At 39.2% G+C, this 26888-nt stretch overlaps 1 protein-coding gene across 2 annotated transcripts in view; it reads left to right on the forward strand.

Annotated features, from left to right (window-relative positions):
• The window catches only part of TSHR (thyroid stimulating hormone receptor), a 151487-nt gene extending 124846 nt beyond the window's left edge, over positions 1–26641 (forward strand). For both annotated transcript variants that reach the window (XM_077910239.1, XM_077910238.1), the window contains 2 exons: positions 22162–22350; positions 23998–26641. In XM_077910239.1, coding sequence (XP_077766365.1) covers positions 22162–22350; positions 23998–25411 — 1603 coding nt within the window. In that variant the 3' untranslated portion in view covers positions 25412–26641. The remainder of the gene's footprint in view (positions 1–22161; positions 22351–23997) is intronic.
• Positions 26642–26888: the final 247 nt, after the last annotated feature.

Genomic DNA, 26888 nt, shown 5'->3' on the forward strand with positions numbered 1-26888 from the left:
GCTCAGGAATCAAAATACAGCTTCCTTTATGGAGAAAATCTTCCCATGAGAGCACAGTTGCCCCACTGAACAGTGTGCTTGCATTATACCATAAGCTTCTTATGTTTGTCAAGGACTCATAAAAATAAGTTAGCCAATGGGCACCATCCTTTGATAGCACTAGTCTAGATGACAAGAGCCTCCAAATTTCCCTTTGCCTTCTATAGTGGTCCCTCTCAATTCCATCCTCCCCAAACCTCTGTGTGTTAAAATGCAAGTAGGATTTTAACATGTAATGCTGGTCTCCTATACCCCTCAGGGTAAAGACCTTGGTGTGGCATGCAAGGCTCTGTTATAATCTTCAGCTTTGTCTCTTCTACCACTATACACCCCAGACCAACGATCCAGGCATATTAGCTCCCCTAATGCTCCGTACATGGCAACGTTAAGTTCTTGTTTTCTTGTTTTTCATACTGCTTGGAAAATCCTACCACAACCTTATCCATCTGATGAACACTTATTACCACTTTGACATTCGAGTAAAAATCACCTTCTTTCTGAAGTTATTCTTAACCCTTCCTCCCTAGGTAAAGATATACATTTTTTCTTCTATATTCCAGTACCTCTATGTATGTATGTATGTATCTCAAAGCACCAGGAACATGTTTCTGTCTATCTCTCCAGAAGCTTCTACAGGTCAGGATTTGTGTTTTATTTCTACAGTTCTACTTCATCTTACAATGGCTGAGACACAGTGCTATCTTACTAAATGTTAGCAAAATTAGCCTGGTACACAATAAATATTTGAATCACACTTCTGTAAATGCTATAGCCTTTAAATAGCAATCACATTATGAGGCACCTGGGACACATCCAAGCAGTGATACCTACAGATGTGAAAGCAATAGGAGAGATCAGGCTAGAGATGTATTTGAGATGTTTTGGGATGTAGGTGGTAATGGGAGGTATAAGTATGGAGTAAATCTCAATAAATAGAATGGAGATTTCTGATAATCCTCCCCTCCAAAGTAATTTTCACTGATCCTTCCTTAGACAACATTAAAATGGGAATACTTTATTAAAAAAAGAGCATAAATTAAAAAGCATAAATTTTCAATGACAAAGTGAGGGGAAGAGGTGACATATGAGTAAGTGGTAAGTGTCTTGAAAAACCAAGAGAGAACTGCATGCTAACTATGCTGATTCAAAATCACAAAATCTAGGAACTGTTTCATCAGTTAAGTCTTAATTATTCTGCAGGTGAGGTGTAGGTGACACTGAAGTCAGAAGTCTTTAAAATGTTCACCTGTTCCCCCAGGTCTCCTCTCCCAACCTGCACAGGTGAACAACTACTCTTTATTGACCCCAGAAGAAGATTAGAGTTTACTTTCTGTTCAAGTGACATCACCACTGTTGAAGGATAATAGGCACCATTGAGGGTAGAAATGAAACACTATTCTGCAAACAGGATTATGTAAAAGTTTACATACTAAAATATAAGACCAACAAGTTTCTTATCCACTCAACTCACAGAGTATTGTCACCAAAGTTAATGCCTTCCAGGCGGGAGATTACAGTTCTGGGGAGGCTGACAATCCTAACAAAAGAAAAACCTACAAAAAATGCTCATTGATATTTCCCCAAAGATACTGAAGTAAAGCCCATCAGGCAACAAACCAACACACATAGAGCTTTCCATAAGCCTCCTCCACAAACATGAACAGGCATCCAAGGGTCCCCAAACCTTAGGGGAAAGCTGTTGTCATGAAAAACAGAGACTAGAACAGAGAAGAGAACTTTAAAGGAATAGAGGTAAAGCAAGAAACAGAAAACTTTAATAAGGGCAGCCCTGGTGGTGCAGCGGTTTAGCGCCGCCTGCAGTCCAGGGTGTGATCCTGGAGACCCGGGATTGAGTCCCACGTCGGGCTCCCTGCATGGAGCTTGCTTCTCCCTCTGCCTCTCTCTCTCTCTCTCTCTCTCTCTCTGTCTCTCATGAATAAATAAATAAAATTTTAAAAAAAGAAAACTTTAATAAAATTATAACAAATATCCTCAGAGAGATAGCTTTTCATCCATAACTTAACTACTTATATAGTGATATTCTGAAAACAAGAAAAAGCTTTTGACTCCTAGAATAAAACAACAGGAAAACTTTCTTGACATAGGTCTTAGCTATGAATTTTTTAGATATGACACCAAAAGCACAAAGCAACAAGAGCAAAAATAATCTAGTGGGACTACATTAAACCAAAAAACTTCTGCACAGCAAAGGAGACATTCAGAAAAATGAAGAGGCAACCTACAGAATAGGAAAATATTTGCAAATCTGATATATCTGATAATAGACTCTGATATATATATATATATATATATATATATATATCTGATCTGATAATATATCTGATAATAGACTCAGATATATCTGATAATAGACTCAGAACAAAGATAAATAAGGAACTCCTACAGCTCAATAATAAAAACAATAACAACAAATATTCTAATTAAAAAAATGGGCAAAGAGGCAATCTAGAAGAAATGGATGCATTTCTGGAAAACCACAAACTACCAAAACTGGAACAGAAATAAACAGAAAACCTGAACAGGCTGATAACCAGAAGGAAATTGAAGCAGTCATCAAAAAGCTCACAAGACACAAAAGTCCAGGGCCAGATGGCTTTCCAGGGTAATTCTATCAAACATTTAAAGAAGAAACAATACCTATTCTACTAAAGCTGTTCTGAAAGATAGAAAGGGACGGAATACTTCCAAACTCGTTTTGAGGCCAGTTTTAATTCTAAAACCAGACAAAGGCCCCACTAAAAAGGAGAATTATAGACCAATATCCCTGATGAACACAGAGGCAAAAATTCTCAAGATACTAGCCAATAGGATCCAACAGTACATTAAAAAGATTATTCACCATGACCAAGTAGGATTTATCCCCGGGATGCAAGACTGGTTCAACTCTCGTAAAGCAATCAACATGATAGATCATATCAACAAGAAAAAAACAAGAACCATATGATCCTCTCAATAGATGCAGAGAAAGCATTTGACAAAATACAGCATCCATTCCTGGTCAAAACTCTTCAGAGTGTAGGGATAGAGGGAACATTTCTTAGCATCTTAAAAGCTGTCTAGGAAAAGCCCACAGCCAATATCATTCTCAATGGGGGAACACTGGGAGCCTTACCCCTAAGATCAGGAACACGACAGGGATGTCCACTCTCACCACTGCTATAGTACTGGAAGTCCTAGCCTCACCAATCAGACAGCAAAAAGACATTAAAGGCATTCAAATTGGCAAAGAAGAAGTCAAACTCTCCCTCTTCGCAGATGACATGATACTGTACATAGAAAACCCAAAAGACTCCACCCCAAGATTGCTAGAACTCATACAGCAATTTGGCAGTGTGGCAGGATACAAAATCAATGCCCAGAAGTCAGTGGCATTTCTATACGCTAACAATGAGACTGAATAAAGAGAAATTAAGGAATCAATCCCAATTACAATTGCACCCAAAAGCATAAGATACCTAGGAACAAACCTAACCAAAGAGGTAAAGAATCTAAACCCTCAAAACTACAGAACACTTCTGAAAGAAATTGAGGAAAACACAAAGAGATGGAAAAATATTCCATGCTCAAGGATTGGAAGAATTAATATTGTGAAAATGTCAATGCTACCCAGGGCAATTTACATGTTTAATGCAATCCCTATCAAAATACCATGGACTTTATTCAGAGAGTTGGAACAAATCATCTTAAGATTTGTGTGGAATCAGAAAAGACCCCGAATAGCCAGGAGAATATTGAAAAAAGAAAACCAGAGCTGGGGGCATCACAATGCCAGATTTCAGGTTGTACTACAAAGCTGTGGTCATCAAGACAGTGTGGTACTGGCACAAAAACAGGCACATAGATCAATGGAACAGAATAGAGAACCCAGAAGTGGACCCTGAACTTTATGGTCAACTAATATTCGATAAAGGAGGAAAGACTATCCATTGGAATAAAGACAGTCTCTTCAATAGATGGTGCTGGGAAAATTGGACAGCCACATATAGAAGAATGAAACTAGACCATTCTCTTACACCATACACAAAGACAAACTCAAAATTGATGAAATATCTAAATGAGAGACAAGAATCCATCAAAATCCTGGAGGAGAACACAGGCAACACCCTTTTTTAACTTGGCCGCAGCAACTTCTTGCAAGATACTTCCATGAAGGCAAGGGAAACAAAAGCAAAAATGAATATTTGAGACTTCATCAAGACAAAAAACTTCTGCACAGCAAAAGAAACAGTCAACAAAACTAAAAGACAACCTACAGAATGAGAGAAGATAATTGCAAATGACATATCAGATAAAGGGCTAGTATCCAAGATCTATAAAGAACTTATTAAACTCAACAGCAAAGAAACAAACAATCCAATCATGAAATGGGCAAAATACATGAACAGAAATTTCACCAAAGAAGACATACAGATGGCCAATAAGCACATGAGAAAATGTTCTGCATCACTCACCATCAGGGAAATACAAATCAAAACCACAATGAGATAGCACCTCACACCAGTGAGAATGATGAAAATTAACAAGACAGGAAACCACAAATGTTGGAGAGGATGTGGAGAAAGGGGAACCCTCTTGCACTGTTGGTGGGAATGTGAACTGGTACAGCCACTCTGGAAAACTGTGTGGAGGTTCCTCAAAAAGTTAAAAATAGAGCTACCCTATGACCCAGCAATTGCACTGCTGGGGATTTACCCCAAAGATACAGATGCTGTGAAACGCCGGGACACCTGCACCCCTATGTTTCTAGCAGCAATGTCCACAATAGCCAAACTGTGGAAGGAGCCTCGGTGTCCATCGAAAGATGAATGGATAAAGAAGATGTGGTCTATGTATACAATGGAATATTACTCAGCCATTAGAAACAACAAATACCCACCATTTGCTTCAACGTGGATGGAACTGGAAGGTATTATGCCGAGTGAAGTCAGTCAATTGGAGAAGGACAATCATTATATGGTTTGACTCATACAAGGAATATAAAAAATAGTGAAAGGGATTAAAGGGGAAAGGAGAGAAAATGAGTGAAAATATCAGTGAGGGTGACAGCACACTAGAGACTCCTAACTCTGGGAAATGAACAAGGAGTAGTGGATGGGGAGGTGGGTGGGGGGAGGGGGTGACTGGGTGAGGGCACTGAGGGGGACACTTGACAGGATGAGCACTGGGTGTTATATATTGGCAAATCGAATTCCAATAAAAAAACATACCAAAAAATGGGCAAAGAACATAAACAGGGATATATCCAAAGCTACAAGTAAGAGGCAATTTCCAGTTACAAATTGAATAAAGTCTGGGGACATACAAATGGCCAATATGTACAGGAGAAGGTGTTCAAGGTCACTGTCAGAAAAATGCAAATAAAAACCATGAGATTTCATCCCACACATATTAGAATGGCTATTACAAAAGAGAAGAGAAAACAAGTTTTGACAAGGATATGAAGAAAAAGGAACACTTGTGTGCTCTTGGTAGGAATGTAAACTGGTACAGGCAGTATGAAGAACAGTACAGAAGTTCCTCAAAAAAACTAAAATTAGAATTATCATATGATCCAGCAATCCTACTTGGCTGTATATCCAAAGGAAATAAAATTACTACATCAAAGAGATATCTGCAATGCCATGTTCACTGCACCATTATTACAATAATGAAAACATGGAAACAAACTAAGTGTTCACCAATGAATGGATAGATAAAACATGGTGTGTGTGTAGTGGAATATATATATTATATAGTGGAGTATTACTCAGTTGTGAGAAATCCTACCATTTGCAACAACATGGATGAACCTTAAAGCCATTATGTTAAGTGAAATAAGTCAGACAGGGAACAACAAATACTACAGGATCTCACTTACATGTGGAATTTATAAAAGCCAAAATCATAGAAACAGAGAATAGACTGGCCAGGGGCAGAGGGCAGTGATGGTGGGGGATAGGGAAATGTTGGTTAAAGGGTATACAATTTCCAATTAGAAGTTGAATAAATTTTGGGGATCTAATGTACAGCACGATGACTGTACCTGAATAATACCATACTGTATATTTAAAAGTTGCTAAGAGATTTTAAAAGTTCTCACCACACTACATACAAAAAGAAGTGTTGACTATGTGAGTTACTGGATGTGTTAACTAATCTTAATGTATGTTTAGCAAATCATCACATTGTGTACTTTAAACTTACATAGTGCTATATGTCAATTATATCTCAATAAGCCTGGGGAGAAAAGAAAGAGTTCTTGGAAATGAAAAATATGGTAGCCAAGGTCATAGGTAAATGTATATATAACTTTAGTATATTTTGGCAGCCCATTCCACCAAAGGGTTTTACCAGTCTGAGTTCCACCAACCCATTATTAGAATGCCTGCTTCTTCACAGCCTTGCCAAAATATACTGTGTTCGCTTTATTTTTTTTTTAAGATTTTATTTATTTATTCATGAGAGACACAGAAAGAGAGAGAGAGGCAGAGACACAGGCAGAGGGAGAAGCAGGCTCCATGCAGGGAGCCTGACGTGGGACTTGATCCCGGGTCTCCAGGATCAGGCCCTGGGTTGAAGGCAGGCGCCAAACCACTGAGCCACCCAGGCTGCCCCTGTGTACACTTTAATGTCAAACATTCTTGTTGGTATTAGAGAAGAAATGATATCTCCATGTAGTTTTACTTTGTATTCCTCTAGTTATGAGTGAGGTGGGGGACATCCTGCTATCTCTTTGTCTGTTTAAGTATTTATTTTCTTATTTTTTCTGCATTTTTCCTAATAAGGTTTTATGCTTCCTTGCCCTACAATTTTTATAGTTATTTACAGACCATAGTTATTACATCGTTATATATGGTATCATTCATAACTACCCTTTCCCATTTTGGTTTTTTGTCAATTGATTTTGTTTATAGTGGGGAAAAAAATATGGCAGCTAACACATACACAAAATTAAACAGTTTTCAAAAATAGAGTGGAAAACGTCTCCCAGAAAAGAGAACATACAAAAAATAAGATATGGAATAGAGGAGAGAAAAGATAAGAAAATTGTAAGTTCAAACTACATAGTCCAACCCCAATTAACAAAAGTTTTAGGAGGGGGAAATAAAAAAAAAATTAAAAAAAAAGGAAATTGTGGGAGATATTTTCCCATAAATGAATGAATGAGTTTTCAGAATAAAAAGACCCATAAAGAATTCTCATGAATGAAAAAGAGCTCATGGAAGTACATCATAAGATATGAAACTGCTGTGATAAAGAGAATATCTTAGTAGCTCCTAAAGAGAAAAACCATGTTACCTGTAAAGACTGGAGAATTAGAATGCCATCGGTCTTCTTAGCAGGAACACTGAAAGCTAGAAAGTGATAGAGTACATCCCTCAAATTCTGAGGGAAAGTGATTTCCAAACTATCAAGGATAAAGGTAAAATAAAGACATTTTCAGATAAGAAAAGTCTCAAAACCTTGATTTCCAATTCACCGTTTTTTGGAAAGAAAAGAAAGAGAAATCTGAGGTATTCAGAAACAGTGATCAACACAGGAAAGAAACAAATGGAATTCCCAGGATGACCAGAGATCCTGGGAATCTTAAGACTAAGATGACTATTCTAGAGCAGAAGGAGAGCTCTTGGGGAAAGTTTCAGAAATAAAATAGATTGCTATGTTATCTGACAGGATTGACTGTATTAAACTGTTTTGGTAGATGTTTTAGAGAACTTTAGAGCATATGCAAGGTTTAGCAAGAGGTCCACTCAAACCAAGGAAGGTAAATAAAACACACAGAGAGAGATTACATAAAGAAAGAAAGCTACATAAGAAAGAAAATGAAATCAAGATATGCAGAGTTGTAATAAGCAAAATACTAAATATAGGTTTAACCAAATATGTCCTAAACTATTTGGGGGAGATGAGAGAGTGTGTCAGGAGAATATGTATATAGGGTAATGGAAGAGAACTAAATCCTCATCTTCCATAGAAGGAAGTCAATAGGTGAACCAAAAACCAATAAATCAAGAAATATTTACAATTATGGAAAGAAATATCTATTAAAAGTTAAAAGTAATTGTTTCTGGGGCAACAGAAAACAAGACTGTGGGGAGGAATTACTCAGGGGACTCCTGTTTATATTACCAAGCTCCCAATGTAGTTTGCTTTTTAAATCCATGTAGCTTGCATTATTTCAATGAAAATTAAAATTTAATTTAAAAAGAAAACTACAAAGCACAGGAAGGGAGACAATGGAGATGGCAGCATTTGCAAAGCCAGTAGCAGGAAAATGTGAACAAATAATTCTATCTCACTCTTCAAATTTCAGGCACAGTTGTCTTAAAATACATGTCTTAAAATACATGTAACCATGCATGGCTTTGTGACATCACCTTGATTCTTCTCTTGAACTTTTGTTAAAATCTTTGTTACTGTATTTCCCACAGATCTTCTTCCCATTAGCTAGATTTTAATTCCTCCACTTCAAAAGACAAGACAGCAATATTTACTCAATAAATATTGAATCAGTTGTAACTGCATAACAAATAGCTATGATTTGGCTGTGATTTGGTATAGAAGCCAGACGTAGAAAACCTGAAACTCCAACTAAAGAGAAGAGAAATGGATGATATACATATTTCTGCCTCATTAAGATACTTGAGAAAGAGCACAGTCATTTCTAATAGTCAACACAAACAGTCAAACTTGCACTCAGTTTATCATCTTTTTTTCAAGGTCACTTCTCAAAAAAAAGAATCTAATTCAAAACAAGTACAACATCTAAAGTGAGAACTATTCTCCAATCATTGCTATCATTTTAAAGCCTTTTAAATTTAGCTCAGGAGTTTAATAACATTTTTTACTTATTGATTTTTTTCAATCAAGATATGCAATCTCATTTTCCATTTTTATGCTTTCTATTTTTGATTATCTTGTTTTCTTTTAATCTTATTTTGAAAGAAAAGCTCTTGATGTTTATAATCCCAAAGGAAAGAGCACACTGAAATGCAATGCCTTCCATAATAACCAGAGTTCTCTAAGGTCTAAATTATGTAACCCACAATAATAAGCACTTAACTTACTGTTGAAAATGACTATAATAGTCCCACTTACTATTACAATTATCTCCTAAGAAGAAGACATCTCTGTGACAATATCCTTGAGTTTGTAGAACATGTCTCAACAAAAATAAGCTTTTGTTGCCATTAGCTGATCAAATTAATCATTTAAAATCTAAAGGTCATGGCACTGCCATCTTGGTTTACAGAAGAATAAGCTTTTTGTGTTCTTTTACTCAATGATCTTCATAAAATCATACAATTAGATGGCTGAAAAATTGTGGTAGAGTTCTTTTTGGCATGTCTGAGGTCCACAGGTGTGCTGAATACATGATTTTCTAAGTTGATGCTGGACAAAATTATTTTTTTACTGAGGTATAATTTATATACAATAAATATCATGCAGTGTATGGTTTGATTAGTTTGGGCAAAATTCTGTTTCTCTATCCTACTCCAGGCTTAGAACATTTTCATCACTCAGAAAGTTCCCTCATGCCCCAGCTTCCACAGACAACCACAGATCTATTTATTTTTCTAGTGTAAAACTCTAGGAGTAGAGTTGTTAGGTTACAGGATAGATGTACATTTAACTTCATAGGAAATATTGCCCCCTAAATCACATTTTCTATTCAAACCAGAGAGGTTTAGCAGTTTCACACTCACCCACTGGATTATCAATCTTCTTGATTCAGCCATTCTAGTTGCTATAAAGTGGTATCTCTTTGTGTCTTACTCTGTCTTTCCCTGATTGTTAATGATGTTGAGAATCTTTTCATGTACCTAATAACCATTTGTATATTTTCTTTTGTCAAGTGTCTGTTCAATTATTTAATTGGGCTGTTAGTCTTTTTATTTTTGAGTTGTGATTCCATATGAATCTTAAGCCTAAATGAAATCAACTTTAGTCCTAACCCCCAGGCCTTTACAATCCATAGTGTATCCTTTTCTAAGGAGAAATAGCTAATCTTAAGCAAACTTGTACAAAGTGTTCATTTACTCACTTATTCTGCAGACATTTTACTGAGCACCTACTGAACTGAGCACCTATTGAATGTTATAAGGATAAGACACAACTTCTGTTTTTAAAGAAGTTACAGTCAAATTTAGGAGAAATGTAAGTAACTATAAGTTTAATGTAAAAAGATCCATGAGTGATATTTAGAGAATCAAGATACCATTTCTAGCTGGGTGACCAGCAAAGGTCTCATTAAAATGGTGGCATTCGAGATGGGCTTCAGATGAGGGATAGAATTGCAACAGACAGAGAGGGTGTTTTGAGAGAAAGAACAAGGGCGAGGCTACAGAAAAACACAGGATGTGTTCAAAGAATAGTAACAACAACAACAACAAAACATAATTTGGGCCAAAGGATAGCATTGGAGAAGTGTGTTGTGTTGAAATCATATTGTGGAAAACATGACCTGACTCAGAAGTTTAAGGATGGCTCACTGAAGAATTACCATGGAAATATTAGTAACAGTTATATAACCCATCACAGTTTGTTGCCTCTTCAACTCACCTCTATGCTTTTTTTACTTCACCTTTGCCCACCCTTGGCCCTATTTTAGTCCTGGATACCCATGTCTCAGCCACTGTGCCATGACTGCTCATCTGCATCTACTATTTGGCAGGCACTGGACCTCTTCAGAGAGCAGCGAGATTGAGATTGAACCCAAAGACCTAATCAACCTGGCATGCTTTATCTTCCGTTCTGGGCTTGCCAAGCAGAGCCTTCAGAGCAGCTCTCTTGGAGGGGAAGGGAGCCTCCTAAGGTAGAGAACCAGAGGAGGTTTGTCTGCTAGGCTGCTCTGCTCACAGAGTGAGAAATGACTTGCAAAGATACACATACTCTTAGAGTTCCTGGCTTGGGCGTCAAACCAGACCCATGCCAAGGCAGCCAACTGGTTGCTGGGGAAGCAACCGAAGCAGGTCATCCCTCCCTCCTAAGACACACACCTGTGTCTCCACAGCTTAGGAAGTGGCTTGTGACCATTTTGTGGAGTCCTTGAGAGCTGTGAGGAAGGTCACAGAAGGATTTGAAGAGAAAGAGTAGAGAGCAACTTTTCCAGAATTGTGTGCATGCTGGCTTCTTGCCGATCACAAGAGGATAGTCTACTTCAGTCCTAGGAATCTGCAGACTGAAAGAGTGTGTCAACAACTCAGGATAGTTGGAGAGCACAAAAAATCCAAATTTACTGACCAGTAGCATCTCTTACTACCAGAGCCACTGATAGGGAAAAAACAGGCTAATACTTAAGTCACAGCAATCTATAATGGTAGGGTTACTTTTTATAACAATTGAGAAATCATTTGCAGAGCAGTCCCAAACTGACTCTTGGTAGGAGAGAGATGGTAGCGTTATTGCAAAGGTCCTCAACATCATACAAATGTTTGTATTTCTTCAACTGACTAAAAGTGTAACTAGGATGATCCTCAAGAGTGAGTTTTTTACTTTAGCTAAAAGAGAAGTTCCCCAAAGCACTGAAAGTCACTCTCCTAGAGCAATGGCCTCAAATGATCATGCATTTTACACCAGAGGATTTAGTCTGAATAAATGTTTTCATATCTATGCCAAGCTGAAAAGTAAACCAGAATGACTTTTCATCTCTAAGAAAGAATAATTCACGAATCCGTTAACCATTTCTTGTAACATAATTTGCAAAAGTTAATTCTTTAAGTAAGGGCTTTTCACCTTGATCAAAATTGATAGAACATAAAAGAATATTTGCTGAGTCTGAGTTCTAGGGAAAAAATGCTTACAAAATATTCTAAATCATGTAAGTTCTGAACAGTTTTATGAACTAATCACTGCTATTTAGCCAAGATTCCTCAACAGTGATGAATCTGAAGAACAAAAAATAGGTAGGAGCACTTTTTCTTTGCAACTGTTAAGTGTAAATAATCTACATTTTAGTGAGTGCCTACTAGGCTCTTATGCTAAACATTTTTATATAAATTACTTTATTTCATTCAATCAATGCCAATGGATTCTGACCTCTCCAATACTACTTCTCTCATATTTTTTTGGTGATTTCACCCATATCAAGTCTCAATTACTCTTGGGGCAAGGAGGAAGAGAAATAAGGTTCCAACTCTATCCTTCTAGTTGCAGACCAGAAATAATCTTGGAGTTGTTCTTGATTCCTGTTTTTTTTTTTTTTTTTTTTTTACCCATATCCAATTCATGAGAAATCTCCATTCGCTGTACCTTTTAAATCTATACAAACTCCAACCATTCTTAGCATCTCCAGGGCTCCTCCTCTTGTCCAAAGCACCATCCTCTCTATTGTTGGTCTCCTCGTTTCCATCCTTTGCTCTCTTTGGTTTACTTTCAAAGCAGTAGCCAGATTAATTCTTTTATTGTTTTTAATTTGTTAAATTTAAATTCAATTAGCCAACTTATAGTACATCATTAGTTTCAGGTGTAGAGTTCAATACTTCATCAGTCGCACTTTTAAAATAAGTTGGATTATACCATTCCTCTCAAGATTCTTGATCTCATTCTGATAAAAGTAAAAAGATGAAGTTTTTCTGATGATTTATTAGACACATATGATCTGGCTCCCCACTAGGTCTCTGACTTCTCCCACATTTCCTACTCCCCCACTGTCTCAACTCCAGCCACACAGCCTCCTTTCTTTCTTCAAACATTGCAGGTATATATAGAAAAAAAAAGAAAAGAAAAGAAAAGAAAAGAAAAGAAAAGAAAAGAAAAGAAAAGAAAAGAAAAGAAAAGAAAAGAAAAAGAAACATGGCAGGTATACTCTCACCTCAGGGCCTTTGCATTAGCTGGTCTCTCAGCCTGCACTGTTCTTGCCTCAGATAGCGACACATTTCTCTCCCTCACCTTCTTCACACCTCTGCTCAACTGTCTCCTCCATGAGACCTTCTCTGATACCCTCCACCATTCCGTCTCCACTTTTGAGTTCTTTCTTTTCTTGGCATTCCTTTTCCCCATAGCATTTACTATTATTATCAAATATACTCTGTGTTTTACTAATTTTTTTAATTGTCCCTCTCTCCCCACTAGAATATAAGCATGAAAAGAGCAGAAATTTCTGCCTGTTTAGTTTATGGCTATAGCCCTAGCTCCTAGAATCATAGATCAATACACAGAAAGCAATCAATAAATATTTGTTGAATAAATGCATATCATGTTTTTAAATTCTTATAATCAGTCAAACAGGCTCACTCTCTTGAATGTATAACTTTTAAGCCCTTAAGTTATTCGAGTCAGTATTAATAAATTAATTAAACTGCCTTTTAAGCAGTAAATTAATCTTTCTGTTTTAGATGCATTTCATCCACCAGTTTGCAGATGTGACTACACATTTTTAATGGGTCAGCTTCTGCCTATTGACCTTTAGAAAAAAACCCACATTTATTACAAGCAAACATAAAAGAGACCTGCAACTGCTGCTGAAATACTGGCAAGCTAATTAGTGCTTATTTAATTTGCAATTGAATTCATCAAAGGTTCATCTTAAATAATAATGACAATACATCTCACAAAAATGGAAATTGTTCCAGTGTTTGGGGATGTTAGAGTACATAATTGCTTGAGGAGCAATTTGTTCTTCCTATGACATCGAATATCAATTGGCTCTTTTTTGTTTTTCTGGCATCATTAAAATTCAGTGATATTCTTGCCCTGTATATAACCCTGACGCTCTCACTCTCTCCAAATTCATGTCCTGTTACTTTCATTAGACACTTAACTTGAGATGGTTCCCATGACCTAGACAATTAGACTTCCAACTGTCTGCCAGGCTTAGCTCAGCTGCCTTCTGTTTTGTGAGTAAATACTTGCTAGAGACAAATTCTCAGGAAACTCAGTGCCCATCACTTGATGAGCTCTTTGTGGAAAGTGCTCAAATCACTAAGAGAGGGTAGACCTCCGGCTTGTAGGTTTCCCTCCATGTGGCTGCACTCACAAATCATTTCTGATCCCTTTGTTGCTGATAGCTACTCTCCATTTTCTCTCACTCTGAAAACAAAATTGTTAATTCTACTACCCCTCCTAAGTTTTATTTTAGAAAAGAAGGTGCACTATTAATAAAATCCCAGATTCAAAGTGGTCAAATAAAAATTTAGGTGAATGAGGAAAGATATGCTTCAAATACTTAAAGTGATCCCTGCCTTGTTGAGTTTGCGGCTTTCACCAGACTCTTTCTCTCCATCAGAGATGGGAAACTATTTGTTGTCTGGCTGACTCAGCACTCAACGAGTATTTATTTGTTCTAAGCTCTTGCACAGATATACATGCTAAATGGAGCAATGATTAAGAATGATACATTGAACCTAAGCTTTATTTCCTCTCCCTTCTAAGGGACCCCTAAAAGATGGGAAAGGAATTTTTGATATACATAAATCCACAAGGACAGAGAGGATAGATGAGGATACAGGGGTGGTCTGGTGAGTTACGGAATTCTGAGAAGGAAAAAGACAAAGGAGAAGGAAGGCAAATGTGAGAGTACTTACAGGAAGCATATATCTGAAGATAGCTTCCTTGCCCTGTAGAACATCTGAAGGGCATGGGATTGTCATGGGAAGTGATGGATGTGGCAAGAATGAAACATGAGGCTAAAAACAGAAGGATTTATTGGAGATCTACACCTAGAAATGTTAATCCACTGCCCTATTCATGCATAATGTCAGCAGCCAAGGTCCCACCTAACCTATTTAAAGACTCTTCTTTGAAAAAGCTAAAAAACTCTAAAACAAGAAAGACCTCCATAATCTTTATGGCGTTTTATGGCCCAACAGCAAAATGGACAGCTCTCCCACACAATTGCCCTAAAGCAGAGTCTGCCAGAGGACAGGCTCCCAATCAGATTTTCAGTCTCGCTTTTAAGCATAAACATGCAACCTAGAATTACTGGCAAAAGAATGCTTATAACGTGAAAGATGGAAACCGAGATTAATAAATGGGGTGGAAATGAGCCTGGAGGAGCCAAACACTTCACAGAGAACAGAAGAGAACTTTTTAACCAAGCCACCATTAGTGACCTGAGACAAATCTGAGAAGACATTTCTCACAGCAGTAAAAACAATGGTGACAATAGATATTTATTGAGAACACGCTGTCAGCTATAGTTCAACAAACTCAAGATGAAGAAACTAAGGCACAAAAGGCTTACATGACTGATAGTAAGTGCAGAAGCCAGGATTCAAATCCCAATCATCAGAATTTAAAAGCCATGTTTCTTAACATTATGTGTGCTTCCTCAAATACACTATTAAAAAAAAAGGAGAGAAGTGGTGCCTTGGTGGCCTGGGTAGGTTAAGTGTCCCACTTTTGGTTTCAGCTCAGGTCCTGAGCTCGGGGATCTCAGAGCTCAAGTCCCAGGAGGGCTCTGCTCTCAGCAGAGTCTGCTTGAGATTCTCTTTCTCCCTCTGCCCCTCCCTCTGCTCATGTGGTCTCTCTCTCTCTCTCTCTCTCTCTCGTCTCTCTCTCAAATAAACAAAATCTTTTTTAAAAGAAAAAAATATGAAACCTCTTCTTAAAGCGTTATCTGTGCATTTGACAATTATGTTTTCGGAACCTTCTGTCTTTTAAGCACCAGTCTAAAGTGCCAAAAATATGGCAGTGAACAGAATAGGCAGTCCCAACTTTGATCAAACTGAAACTAAAAAATCCAAAGCCAGGCACAGAAAGACAAATACTGCATGGTCCCACTTAAATGCAGAATCTAAAATAATTGAACTCATCATAAAGAGAGTAGGCTGGTGGTTGTCAGGGCTTGGGGAATGAGGACACAGAGAGATTTTGGGCAAAGGGTACAAAGTTTCAGTTACACAGGATGAATAAGGTCTGAGGGTCTAATGTATAGCATAGTTACTATAGTTAATAATACTATTTTGTATACTTGAAATTTGCTAAGAGAGTAGATCTTCAGTGTACCCACCATAAGGGAAAAAAAAAAGCCAACTTTGTGAGGTGACAGATATGTTCATCAGTTTAATTGTGGTAATCATTTTAAAATGTACACATCTATCAAAACACCATATTGTAACCATAAGTCTATATAATTTTTATTTGTTCATTATACCTCAATAAAGCTACAAACAACATTTTTAATTATTTTTTTAAAGATTTTATTTATTTATTCATGAGAGACAGAGAGAGAGAGAGAGAGACCCAGGCAGAGGGAGAAGCAGGCTCCATGCAGGGAGCCCGACGTGGGACTCAATCCCAGGTCTCCAGAATCACACCCCGGGCTGAAGGCAGCGCTAAACTGCTGAGTCACCGGGGTTGCCCAATTAATTTTTTAACTCAGTAGAAGGGATGGAAGATACAGTAAAATAATTCTGCCATTAGACTCAATAAAAATAATAGGGAAGGGGTACCTGGCTGGCTCAGTCAGTAGAGCGTGAGACTCTTTACCTCAGGGTTGTGAGTTTGAGCCCCTCATTGGGTATAGAAATTACTTAAAAACAAAATCATAAAAAATTACCAGAAAAATTACAAGAAAAAATAGAGATAAGAATATATAGGAAGTTCCTTTTTTACTTACGAGGAGTTACAGTGAGGGAATAAAGAAAATGAGAGGCGTAAGTTATCCTGGAAACAATTCCAAAAATTGTCTTAAAGTTAAAGAGCACAGCCTTCCAGACTGAAGGCTCCACCCCCACCCCCAGGGACCAGAGTAATAAGTGCAAAAAGATCCTTACCAAGGCGTATCTTCCTGAAATCTCACACTGGGAACAAAGACAGTGGCATAGCATCATTTCACAAAATATACATGTAGCAAATCATCATGTTGTACACCTTAAACTTACATGTTATACATCAATTATATCTCAGTAAAGCTAGAAATTAAAGAGAGAGAGAGAGAGAGATGGTGAGAGGGAGAAAGCCATAAAAGCTGCCAGAGGGTAAAAAACAAGTCAATGACCACAGAACAAGAACCTGAATTGTATCAGTCTTACCAAAAGCAACAATGTGTGCTAGAATTCAGTAGAGTAAAACCTTTAGAATTCTAAAGGAAAACTATCTGCAACCCAAAATTGTAGAGCCAGGTAAAATATCAGCTGAATAGAAGGGTAGAAAAAAAGTCATTTTCAGACATGCAAGGATGCAGATAATATCTCCCTCATCTATAGCTTTTCTAAGAAATTACTCAAAAAGGTGCTCCAATGAAACAGGGAAAAAATCAAGAACATTACACAGGATTCAGGAAGAAATTCCCATCGGGGACAAGGAATACTCTTCTAAGAAGCTCGAACTTCATCGTGTAGACATTGGAGGAACCATGGCTTCAAGCTGGAAAGCAATACAATGAGGTCCAAGTTCTAGAAAGAACATTCTATCTTAAGTCTGAAGGTGGGATTAGTAGAAATTTTCTAAGACCAGTCAGGAAGTCGTTGCACACCTCAGGTGAAATGTAATTCAGACCTAAACTAAGGTAGTACTAATGAGAACCATGAGACAGCTACAGACATATAAACAGCTAAGCTAAAATCTGATTAGAGAGCGTAGTTCAATTGCATCTTTCTGTGGACATTCATGGCACAAATGTAGGGCAAGGGCAAGAGAGACTCCATGAGAACACAAGTCCTCAAAGATGGTGGAGACAACTAGGAAATAAATACCAGTAGGCTTGGAGGGAAGAATCATTGCATTTGGGATTTTTTTTAGTGGAAAGGGAGTGCTTACGACTATTTTCAAGTATACAGGAACTCCTCCCTTCCTTTCTGATAGCAGCCAGACTGTCTGATTAAAATTGTAGATCTCTGCAAGAGAGGTTAAATACCAAAAAGGAGGAAAAGCAATTGTTCCCCTTGCTTGACTCTATAAAGCACCAAAGTAGCATGAGTGGAGTGGCTTGCATCAGGAAAGGGCAGTAGCTTAGGAACACTTTAGGTTAACAGCAGGCCTAATGGATAGTCTGAGAGCTACATCAAGTGGCTTATGCCAGCGGGGAGTGAGATGGCTCGAGATAGATTCCAACTTGGGCTGTAAGTGGCAGTAGGCCCCTAAGATGAGCTTGGAGGTGTATGCAAGGGCCAGATTTGTAGGACATTAAAGGGCATGGTAGGATGAGTAGATGCTATTCATGGTACATTGGGAAGTCACTGAAAGGTTTTAAGAAGAAAAGTGACCTTATTCAACTCTTATGTTATGTCTGACTACTCTGGCTGCCGTGTGGAAGATACACTGGAAGAAGGAAGGATAGACAAGAAAGCTATTGCACCAAAAGATGATGTCAACTTGGACTAGAAAGCCTACGCTGGAGATGCAAATACATGGATTTGGGATTTTGTGGGGAGAGAGGGTTTTTTTTTTCCTCGATTAAATGGATTTTTCTTTCCTAGATTAAATTGGGTGGGGATAGGAGATCAAAAGCTTGTTTGGGGATGGACCTGTTGAGTTGGAGTTGCCTATGAGGCATCCGGGATGAGATGTCAAATAAGCAGTTGGATATACAAATAAAGATCTGGCCTGGAACTGTATTTGCCGGGTTCCTTGCTTCTGACTTGTGCTGAGATAAACCCCAAATTGGGCAAGAAGGGAATTGCCATTCATTGAACACGCCCTACAGGCCAAGTTCTCATTATGTTACAGATGTCTCTATCATAAGTTGTACACACATTTTCCTACACCTGCTTTTCTCCATCTTTGTCCAAGCACTCTCCCAACTCAGCCCCACTGGGACCCAACTGGAGGCTACCTGAGATACGCTTTGTCACAGACACTCAGACAAAACCATTGACTCAGTTCCTTCCTCCCAGAATCCTAATGAGTCCCTGGAGGATGGCTGCACCTGGCTCTGTGTTCAAAAAAGACTCCAGAGGACTGACGATAAGGGGTAGAAGAAAGTTTCTACAGCAGCGAACCTAAACTTGATATCCAAATTATAGTTATGGCTCCACCCTTGGTTTACTGAGTCTCTTTGGATACAACATGTCTGTTTTTCTTTGTCTTAGCTTTAATATGGATGTGCTTCACAAAAATGTTTTGAGAATTGAAGTAAGATTCTAAATTACCTAGAGAGCATCTTAAATAATGCAGATTCCTGGGCCCCACCAGCAGAGATTCTAATCCAGTTGGTTTAAGGTGTGGCTCAGGAGTCTCTGTTGCGGGTTATTCTGATGCTGGTCCCGGCTAGTGCCTGGACAAGAAACACTGATCTGCAGAGTGGTAAATTGCCAGTTTTCACTAAATATCTACCTTAATGCTATCCCCACTACTTGGATCACTATAGCAGTTTTAAAATAAAACACAAAATTATTTGACACTCCTCCCATTGTGAAATGAGTTCTATGTTCCCTGCCTTTAGATCTATTAGTTCTCCTGGGACACTATAGATGCTTCCTCTCAAAATGCTCCCTCTCAGAATCTGACTGCCATGATATGAGAAGCCGAAGCCCTGGGACACTTGGGTGGCTCTGCAGTTGGAGTGTCCGCCTTTGGCTCAGGGCGTGATCCTGGAGTCTCATGATCAAGTTCCACATCGGGCTCCCTGCATGGAGCCTGCTTCTCCCTCTGCCTGTGTCTCTGCTTCTCTCTGTGTGTGTCTCTCATGAATAAATAAATAAAATCTTAAAAAAAAAAGAAAAGAAAAGAAAAGAAAAGAAAAAGCCCAAGCCCCACGGGGAAGCCACATTAACAGTCCCAACTGAGCTGAGCTTTGAGTCATCTCAGCTCTGGCCCAGACATGCAAGTGAAGGAGTCTGCAGATAATACCAGCCCCAGGCACTGACTTGCCCCAGCCTTCAAGTCTTCCCAGCTTCCCAGATACAACAGAACAACGATAAGCCATCCCTGCCATGCCTTGTTCAGATTCCTGATCCTCAAAAGCTATGCTAATGATAAAAAGATTGTCGTTTGTTGCCACGTAGTTTTGGGTGTTTTTGCCACTCAGTAACTGAGATGGTTCCTAAAGTGTTCTCTCAAGAAATATGTATTGAAGTGTAAACACAGTACTTGGAAGGATAAAGTCAGATGAACACAGGCAATCAGTGTATCCAACAGACAGCAAAGCAGGGAAAATGAGCCAAGAGATGCTCTCTTGTTTCATTGACATGAAAGCATCACTGACTGGGTAAAGAGACACACAAGTTGCTTACAGAAAGCTGAAGGCAGAAAGATGGTAACCCCCTGAAGACAGCATGGCTAAAAGAGAAAATGCTGCATCAAAAGGACAGATGAGGCAGGAGAGCAACGCTAGCTTCATTTACTTCACAAAAATGCATTTATGGCTAGCTCCCAAATCCCTCAACTCTCTTTCTAACAGCAAAGTTGTTCATTTATGCTAGTTTCCCAAACATACTTGCTTAATGTTAAAAATCACCTGAGAACACATAGGAATAAGTGCCAAGGGTAATTCTTACCATCAGGCAAGTTTGGGAAACGCTCAATTATAGAATTTAAAGTACATACAAAACAGAAGAGCAAATGTGACACCCTTCTCTGAGAATCACAGTTCTGTACTAATAATGGGCTTAATGTGAGAGCTTCATATTTGTAAAAAATGACTAGCAAATTCTAGAAACCTTGAACTCTGAGAATGTAAATTCCAGGTAAGTCAAATTAGAATAACATAGGGGAAGAAGCTGTAAATTTTGGGATTTTCTTGCTAATAAGATACTACTAATTATATTAAACACTTTTTAAAAGACTTTATTTATTTATTCATGAGAGACACAGAGAGAGAGACAAAGACATAGGCAGAGGGAGAAGCAGGCTCCATGCAGGGAGTCTGATGTGGAACTCGATCCCGGGACCCCAGAATCATGCTCTGAGCCAAAGGTAGACGCTTAATCCCTGAGCCACCCCGGCATCCCTATATTAAACATTCTTAAATGTAATCATGAAAAAATTGTAAAACGGGGCGCCTGGGTGGCTCAGTCAGTTAAGTGTCAGACTCTTGATTTCAGCTCAGGTCATGGTCTCAGGGTCATGAGATGGAGCCCTGCACACTCAGCCAGGATTATGCTTCTTTCCTTCTCCTTCTGGTGCCTACCCCCATCTCTAAAATAAGTTAATAAGTCTTTTTAAAAATTGTAAAATTTATTGTAAAATTTAATTGATAAAAATATAAAATAAGAGGTACTAGGTTAAATATTCATGGTTTTATTTAAGCTATTATTCAATGCCAAAAATGATGGGGCAAGATATATAACCTGGACTGGACTCTCTGGGACTGAGAAAAGAAAAAGAAACATCACACTGCAATGTGAATTAATCCTACTTTAATAGCTAATACTAATGTCTGTGTTGACTCCAGCCATACCACCTTCCCCACTGTTTTTGGAAGTGACTTGAATCTCATTTCAGATTATTACTATAAATACTGGAGTTTTCTTTCCATGAAATACATTTACAGCCCTCTAAAGAAACTCGGGGGTGTTTGTTATCAGTCATGGATTCACCAGGTTACTGGCACTACTCCCAAGTTCTGCATCATTAGAAGATTTCCATGATACCAGTTTAGGTCCATTTCAGTGAGCAGTTTATTAATCCCAAATCCCTAGTCCCCATAGACCCTGAGAGCAATTCAGTCCCCTTTAAGACTATTCAAATATATTTCTCTTGCCTCTAGAGACCTTTTAGTAGCTATGTGGTATAATTTTCTGGAGTAAAATTGATAATCTGCCTCTGATTCCTCTGATTGCATTTATGGCAACGAATAAAATAAAATGTCTGCTAAACTGTTATTTGTATTGATGCATACTGGAATTCCAAGTAATAAAAATGGGGAGTACCTTGTAACATATCAACTTGGAAGCCAAATATTCCTCCTTAGACCAGTGGCAGTATGTAAAGAACTCAGTTCACATTCAAGCCGAGAAAGGAGCATACCCCTACTAATCTCTGGCCTGCTGGACCTTCCAGTCAAGAAGTAGAAGGCTCTTGGGCAGCCTGGGTGACTCAGCAGTTTAGCACCTGCCTTCGGCCCAGGGTGTGATCCTGGGGACCCAGGATCAAGTCCCACGTCGGGCTCCCTGCATGGAGCCTGCTTCTCCCTCTGCCTGTGTCTCTCATGAATAAATAAAGTTTTAAAAATATTTTTAAAAAAAAAGAAGTAGAAGGCTCTGGATATTCACCAACTCTCTGTTTTCTCCTTCCCAGGGATGTCTCTTACACCAGTGTTACTGCCCTGCCATCCAAAGGCCTGGAGCATCTAAAGGAGCTGATAGCAAGAAACACTTGGACTCTAAAGAAACTCCCACTTTCCTTGAGTTTCCTTCACCTTACACGGGCTGACCTTTCTTATCCAAGCCACTGCTGTGCTTTTAAGAATCAGAAGAAAATCAGAGGGTAAATGGCGGTGTCTGGAATAAGCGACAAAGGGTCTTGGTAGAAGTTGCATTAATTTCTGGGTTTGGAGAAGGTTTGTGGTTTGAAAGCCAGGTGGAAAGAGTTGAAGCATCCATGAGAAACATGAAATCCATAGGGCACAATGCCCTCACTGACTCAAAGCGATTGCAGATGAGAAATAAAACCAATGTCACTGGTTCACAGCAGGGAGGTGTGGGGATCGTGTAGAATCTTGTAGAGATTATACTACATGATTCCCAGTCTCCAGATTCAACACACATTAAGTACGGCAACACATAGTAGATGCCACCACTATGAGGACAAACTTAGGAACACAAGCAATTAAGATTTTGCAGATGTCACAGCTTACTGGCTATGTGTGTGTGGAGGGGGCTTTGGACTCAGCTGGCTTTGTACCCTACCGTGCCATTTTCTAAATGTGTTATTCCAGCCTACTTACCTAACTTCCCTGAGCCTCTCTGAATGCGGACTGTAATGTTATCCTTACAAACGGAGGTTTTGAGAAGATTAAATGAGAGACTGAATAGAAAACACCTATCGCAATGACCTGGAATATTTTAAATTCTCAATAAATATTAGCCATGTTATGAATTATTTTATTATCAGGCCACTTGCAAGCTGCAAAGGAGGGACAGCCTTCTCCTCCCCATGCTGCCTTCACCTACACTTATACTCTGCTTTATTCCCTGCTTGTATCTCCTGTAATCCCGGTGTCCTAACACCACTCTCATTCTTCATTTATTCACTTCTCAGTTTCTCTACAGTATCTACTGGTGGACTTTCTGACTCATATTTGCAACCAGAAATAAACTAGGATCTCATTGTGGGGGCAGAAGCAAAAGGGAAACTTGAATGGCTATGCAAAGAAGGCCAGTATGGGCCCAACACCTGCAGAAAGCCAGAAGTGAGGCCCAGGGATGGTGATAGCAGACTTGATATGGACGCTGTGTGGCTCTGGCTAGGAAAGGACCAGAGATGGGCAGGAGGCTATAGTGGACCTCAGGATCAGGGTCCAGATTTCTCATTAACCTCCAAACAGGTTGGAACAGGTGGTCCATTGGGCATTTTAACCAGAGCACCATAGGTGAATCAACATCTGCTCAGCAGCTGAAGCAGTTAAAGAATCTCTCATGATGTCAGTATGGCGGGCTAGTGAAAAACCAAATCTCACTTCCATGAGCATGCCTACAAGACAGAATCAATTTATTCATTTGTTTGATAAATATTTATGGAGCACCTACCATGTGCTCGGCACTGTCCTATCCCATAGCAATAGGTCAGATAAGAGCCATCTTGCATTTTGTTTACGTACTACTAGGGGAAGTCAGAAAGTAAGCAAGCAAATAAGAAGATATCAGATATTACTATAAAAGAAATAAGCATAACATAGGACAATTTATTTAGAGAGATCAGGGAAGGCCTCTCTGAGAAAGGAACACTTTCTCAAAGAGGGCTGAAGCTGAGGTGGGTAATAGGAAATGATGTAGGAGAAACAGGCCTGACTAGATCATGTACAATGTTGTGGAGTCATGTAGATCATAGTAAGTATTCTGCATATTTTGCTAAGTGTTATGGGGACCGTTAGGGGTTTTCAGCAAACAGTGACTTATTTCTGATGCCTTGCAGAATCCTTGAGTCCTTAATGTGTAATGAAAGCAGTATTCGGAGCCTGCGCCAGAGAAAATCTGTGAATACTTTGAATGGCCCCTTTGACCAGGAATATGAAGAGTATCTGGGTGACAGCCATGCTGGGTACAAGGACAACTCTCAGTTCCAGGATACCGATAGCAATTCTCATTATTATGTCTTCTTCGAAGAACAAGAAGATGAGATCCTCGGTTTTGGGCAGGAGCTTAAAAACCCACAGGAAGAGACCCTCCAGGCCTTTGATAGCCATTATGACTACACTGTGTGTGGTGGCAATGAAGACATGGTGTGTACTCCTAAGTCAGATGAGTTCAACCCCTGTGAAGACATAATGGGCTACAAGTTCCTGAGGATTGTGGTGTGGTTTGTTAGTCTGCTGGCTCTCCTGGGCAATGTCTTTGTCCTGATCGTCCTCCTTACCAGTCACTACAAATTGACTGTCCCACGCTTTCTCATGTGCAACTTGGCCTTTGCAGATTTCTGCATGGGGATGTATCTGCTCCTCATCGCCTCCGTAGACCTCTACACTCATTCTGAGTACTACAACCATGCCATCGACTGGCAGACAGGCCCTGGGTGTAACACAGCTGGTTTCTTCACTGTCTTTGCCAGTGAATTATCAGTGTATACACTGACAGTCATCACCCTGGAGCGCTGGTATGCCATTACCTTCGCCATGCGCCTGGACAGGAAGATCCGCCTCAGGCATGCATATGCCATCATGGTTGGGGGCTGGGTTTGCTGCTTCCTGCTCGCCCTGCTCCCTCTGGTGGGAATAAGCAGCTATGCCAAGGTCAGCATCTGCCTGCCCATGGACACTGAGACACCTCTTGCCCTGGCATATATTATCCTTGTTCTGTTGCTCAACATAGTTGCCTTTATCATTGTCTGCTCCTGTTATGTGAAGATCTACATCACAGTCCGAAATCCCCAGTACAACCCGGGGGACAAAGACACCAAAATTGCCAAAAAGATGGCTGTATTGATCTTCACTGACTTCATGTGCATGGCCCCAATCTCATTCTACGCTCTGTCAGCACTTATGAACAAACCTCTCATCACTGTTACCAACTCCAAAATCTTGCTGGTTCTCTTCTATCCACTTAACTCCTGTGCCAATCCATTTCTCTATGCTATTTTCACGAAAGCCTTCCAGAGGGATGTATTTATCCTGCTCAGCAAGTTTGGCATCTGTAAACGCCAGGCTCAGGCATACCGGGGCCAGAGGGTTTCTCCAAAGAATAGTGCTGGTATTCAGATCCAAAAGGTTACCCGGGACATGAGGCAAAGTCTCCCCAACATGCAGGATGAGTATGAACTGCTTGAAAACTCCCATCTAACCCCAAATAAGCAGGGCCAAATCTCAAAAGAGTATAACCAAACAGTTCTGTAAGCAGACCCTATACTACTCGCAGTGGCAGGTGGACTTCTGAAAATCTAGTTTCTTGAACACGTATTCCAAATTCATTATATACACAAGACAGCTGACCTAACCCTTTGCAGGTGATGTTTCATGGGGCAAATTTCATCTCCAAAAAGGGGGTAGCACTACCACCTAATCATTACCTCCCAGAAGGAAGAGAGGCTACCAGCACTTCTGAACCCTGGTGATATCAAGATAACTGACACTTTCTAGAAAACTTGTTTGATGCTAACTGCTTTAACAACATTGTATAAGATGTCCAACAGATATTAACTGAACCAGGTCAACATTGAGCTTCTCACTTTCAAATGGCATTTCATAGTAAAGATTCAGCAAATGGCAAATGCTATTAACTGAGTTGGTGACCACAAGATAGAATTAGCCCCATGTTGGCTTGGTCCACCTTCATGTTCTTGGATACAACCAAAGAGAATGTGAATTCCTCGAAACTGAAAAGTCCAGCAGGATACATGCATGAAGCAGCTATTATGAGGTGGAAGGAGGGGAAAGGCTTAGCTTAGTTGTTATTTCAGCCTCTGAAACTATATCATCTCTTCACAAGGACCTACCTGATGTGACCCAACTGTTAGGTGTTGCCCAGGGGGGGAAAAAAAACTGGCAAGATTTCAGCTTATGTGGCTGAGCAAAGTAAGAATTGTTCTTCTTGGCTAGTCTTATAGCATAAAATACGTGAACCCTAGAAATATTTCTAAGTAGCAGCAAGTGGGAATTATGAGCAGGGCACACTAAATCACCCACTGATTAATAAAGCAGGGCCACAAGGTAACTGTTGGAGCTTGGACAAATCACTGGGCCACTTCTAAGTCTAGAAATGAGAGAGCCTGATTGCTTCTTCAGTTTCAAAACTCTATGTATATCCCTTCCCCTTAAAGTATGTTTCCATGACAAAAAAGAAAAGCACTAAAAAAGAAAAGAAAAGAAAAGAAAAGCACTAAGGAAGAAAAATTTATTTTTCCTATCTTGTAGTGCAGCCACCTCTTTCTCTTTGGAGGCTGGATATATGACCCAGGACATTTCTTTCTTTCTTTTTTTTTTTTTTTTTCATTTTTGATTATAATGTCTGATCCATGTTGGGCTGGATCTAAATCACTCAACTAATTACTAGATCTCTACAGCTACAATTATCAGGCCAAAACCAGACTCATATTCACGTAACAGAATAAAAGGTGGTTTTGCAAATTTTGGTTATTCAGAGTTACTACTTCACTGTATAGATTAACTTGAAAACATTTAACTTGTCCAGGGATTGGAAGCTATCAAACACTCAGGCAAAGCAACACTAAAGCTATCAAGAGAAGTTTCTTCTCTCCAAAACTGCTAGCCTTTTCCAACCTGTTGATCATTGGACATAATCTCTATTACCCAATAGTGTTCTCTTACTTAAAATGGTTAGGATCAATCTTTTAATATAGACGTACTCTTCAGA

This window comes from Canis aureus, chromosome 9, assembly GCF_053574225.1.
Source record: "Canis aureus isolate CA01 chromosome 9, VMU_Caureus_v.1.0, whole genome shotgun sequence".
Taxonomy (NCBI): domain Eukaryota; kingdom Metazoa; phylum Chordata; class Mammalia; order Carnivora; family Canidae; genus Canis; species Canis aureus.